The 3371-nt window shown below is 27.1% G+C and overlaps 3 protein-coding genes across 3 annotated transcripts; 2 read left to right on the forward strand and 1 right to left on the reverse strand.

Annotated features, from left to right (window-relative positions):
* Nucleotides 1–33: 33 nt before the first annotated feature.
* On the reverse strand, nt 34–1558 carry ENU1_048560 (Importin-beta N-terminal domain containing protein; the record flags this gene model as incomplete). The annotated part of the gene is made up of 1 exon (XM_008857788.1): nt 34–1558. A coding segment is annotated over one exon (1525 nt), but the record flags the coding sequence as incomplete, so codon positions are not given.
* Nucleotides 1559–1840: 282 nt separating this feature from the next.
* Nucleotides 1841–2140, forward strand: ENU1_048570 (hypothetical protein; the record flags this gene model as incomplete). The annotated part of the gene is made up of 1 exon (XM_008857789.1): nt 1841–2140. The coding sequence occupies one exon, from the start codon at nt 1841–1843 to the stop codon at nt 2138–2140; it is 300 nt and encodes a 99-aa protein (XP_008856011.1).
* Nucleotides 2141–2556: 416 nt separating this feature from the next.
* Nucleotides 2557–3291, forward strand: ENU1_048580 (hypothetical protein; the record flags this gene model as incomplete). The annotated part of the gene is made up of 1 exon (XM_008857790.1): nt 2557–3291. The coding sequence occupies one exon, from the start codon at nt 2557–2559 to the stop codon at nt 3289–3291; it is 735 nt and encodes a 244-aa protein (XP_008856012.1).
* Between the last annotated feature and the right edge of the window lie 80 nt (nt 3292–3371).

The following is a 3371-nucleotide window of genomic DNA, read 5'->3' on the forward strand; positions in this document are numbered from 1 at the left end:
AAATAAATCGAATAATTGTAATTGCCATTTCACCAGAACAGCAACCTCTTACAACATTTCCTGAAGCAGTTAAATAAGATGTACATTCAGAAATGGATGTATTTCTCATAGACTCGTCAAGGAATGTTCTAATAATAGAAGTAACAGCTTCTCCATTTAAAAACAATTTACAATTAACACCAGTTTGAGGGTCACAAATCGTTGAGAAGAATGAACTAACAGCTTTCTTTACAATAGGACAATCTTTAAACATAGAGAATACATTTGAAGCATGAATTTTAAGGAAGTCATCAAACATCTTTGGATAGTGTTTAATACATTTAATAATACAATAAATCACAGTGGCTCTATTTAATGGAACAGGGTCATTAAATAAATTAACAATTTGATTAACATGTTGACGTAAAAGAGTGATTGGGTCATCATTTGGAACAACTAAACAAGCAAAAGTACTAAGAGCTTGGAACCTAATTTTCCAATCTGGGTTAGTGTATAATGAAAGAATTTGAGGAGATAATGAAACAAGTAGTCCAGATCCAACACTTACACTTAAATCATAGAGTGTGTCTTGGGCAATAAATGATAAATCATTCTCATCAATATCATCATTTGGGTCATCAACAAAAGAAATTATATGAATGATAAGATTCTTTAATTCATCAATAACACTAACAACTATCTTTAATGGAGGATTATTTGGATAATGATCATTATATCTACGTTCATTAGAAGCAACAGTTCTCCAAAGATGAAGAACAGTTTTTTGTAAGTCTTCTATTTCAATACTCATTGGTTGTTTCAAAATTTCAGAAGTAACTTCCATAATAGTCTTACCTATTTCTGAGAAATATTCAATGTATAATTCAGTAAAAGTAGAAATTGCTTGGAATCCTTTTGTCTTAATTGCAGGGTGATTATGTTTTACTGCAGTAAGAAGAACTTCAAGAATTTTTTTACGTTCTGTTGGGTTAGACATAATTTTTTCAAAAGAAATCATATTTTCAAAAATAGTTAATGCAGATATACAATGGTCAAAACTTTTAGTTAATGATGAAATACAAAGGTTTTCAACTTGTTCAATAAAAGGGGCAAATGGAATGAATGGAATATCTTCAGTAATAAAACCAATTGTCTTTAATTTAGCAACACTACCATCTGTTAATAAAAATGGCATTAACTCAGGCCATTGTCCTTGAGGTAAATCAAGATTTGCTAAATTAGAAATAATATTTCCTCCAATAAGAATAATATTATTATCTTGTTCTGAGAGTAAAGAACACACAGTCTTTCTTATTATCATTTTTGTATCATTATTAATTTCATTCCATATTTTTAAAGATTGTGCTTTATGAGAACCTTTTATTGGGAATAAATTTTTGAACAGAATACCAGCTGATTGTCTGATATTAGTTGGGAGAGTTGCTGTAGATAATATTTGAATTAATGACACGATGTATTGTGAGAAATCGGTATTTTGAAATGATGTTAATTGTGCTTCAGCTTGTTGTCTGAGTGATGGGTTTTGAGTGGCTCCAATTACTTGAATCAATTGTTCCATAGTGAATAATAGTTAAAAAGTTCAAACTTAATTTAATTTAAATATAATAAAATAAACTAAAGGGTTGTGTTTGCCCTCTAATATTCCACGTCATTTCCTTATCAATTTTTTTCTTCTGTCAAAAGCTTTTTTCTATCAACTTTGAAAAATCTCCAATTTTTTTCAAGGGTTGAAAAAATGTTCATTTGCCTTTTTATTAAAATGTTGTGATATATAACATTAAAAATAATAAAAACATTATTTTTAGATATTGAGAATAATCTCATAAATCAGAAGATTAATATGATGAATGAAATTCCTGTTGCACAACCGATCCCACAACAACTTTTACACATAGAAAATATGAGTGCTAGTTCTTCTGTATTAACTCCTTCTTCTTTTTCATTAAAAATTGATCAATTTGTTCCTAATCAACAAAAGTCTTTTTTACAAGGAGCATGTCCGCCTCCAAGTGGTGTTCCAATACCTTTTGATTCTGTTGATTTTGAACACTTTCATGCAGATTTTTCATCGCCAAATTGTCCTGATGAAAACCAGTTAAGTGAAGGAAGTGAAGAAGATACTTTTGATTATAAATTATAACTGTATGATTATTACTGATTATTTTATGTGTTTTTCTTTAAAATTTCGTTTATAAATTTGTTTCAAGGTTATTATTTTTCATTTACCTTTATTAATTTATAATAATCTTTATTAAATACAAGTTTATTCTTAATAAATATATAATATTCTTGCCTTTTTTATCTTAATTTTTGTTAATCATTTGTTTATTGTATTTTTCTTAATTTCATGTCTTATCAAAAAGATAATGCCATTGTTTTAATACTAAAAGTTATATAATAATAGAGAAAATATATAATAATTATCAGTAACACAAACTTATTAATGATTATATTATTCATCATTTCTTGAAGGTAAAAACATGTTTCTCTTTTAATAAGGAAATATGATAAAAAAACAAAAACTTAAAAAAAGAATTAAAATTTATTTGAGGTAAAATGAGTTATTTTATCATTAGTATCGAACAACCAGATAAGTCTTATGCTGTTGCACGAATAGAAGAAGGGGTTATTCGTATTACAAAAGACAAAAATTGTATGCCATCAATATTTGAATTAGAACGTGTAGTTGAACCTGACAATGGGTTTAAATTAAAAGGAGATGGGGAGTATTATTACAGATGTAAACACGGACCTTTAATTCCATGTCCACAAGAAGTAGGTGATGTTTTTGAATATTCGTTTGAAAATAAAATACTTAAAATCAAAAGACCTGATGAAGAATATGTTTGTGTATTTAGAGAAGGGGTATTAATGGCAGATCAAGTTCTTCATGTCAATTGGAATATTACTATTCCTACAATCAAAGTTGGAGGATGTATATTTTATTTTTTTGTTTCTTCAATGGTTGGAAGTAGGTTAGTTACCTCATTATTTTTATCACCAATTAGTGCACAGTCAAATATTTGTATTCGTCAAGGTGGATATGGAAAAGAAATTATTTGTTGTATGGAACATAATGAAACAATAGATAAAAAATTTTACGTTTCTCGTAATGGAAATAATTTAATCGTTTCAATACTCAAAGAAAAAGCAGAGTTATTCTTAATTAAAAACAATGTTCCATATATTTATTATGAAGATAAAATTCTTCCATTAATTGCTGGTGATCAATCTGTAAAAGGATATCAAGTAACATTCCCAACAACATTCATAAATTTTCATCCACTTTAAATTCATTTTTCATTTAACGAAATTTCTCTTTTTAAATAATTAAATTTATTATAAAGCAATTAATTAAGTATTAATAGAAA

The sequence above is a fragment of the Entamoeba nuttalli genome (genome assembly GCF_000257125.1).
Source record: "Entamoeba nuttalli P19 unplaced genomic scaffold asmbl_2933, whole genome shotgun sequence".
Classification (NCBI taxonomy): domain Eukaryota; phylum Evosea; order Mastigamoebida; family Endamoebidae; genus Entamoeba; species Entamoeba nuttalli.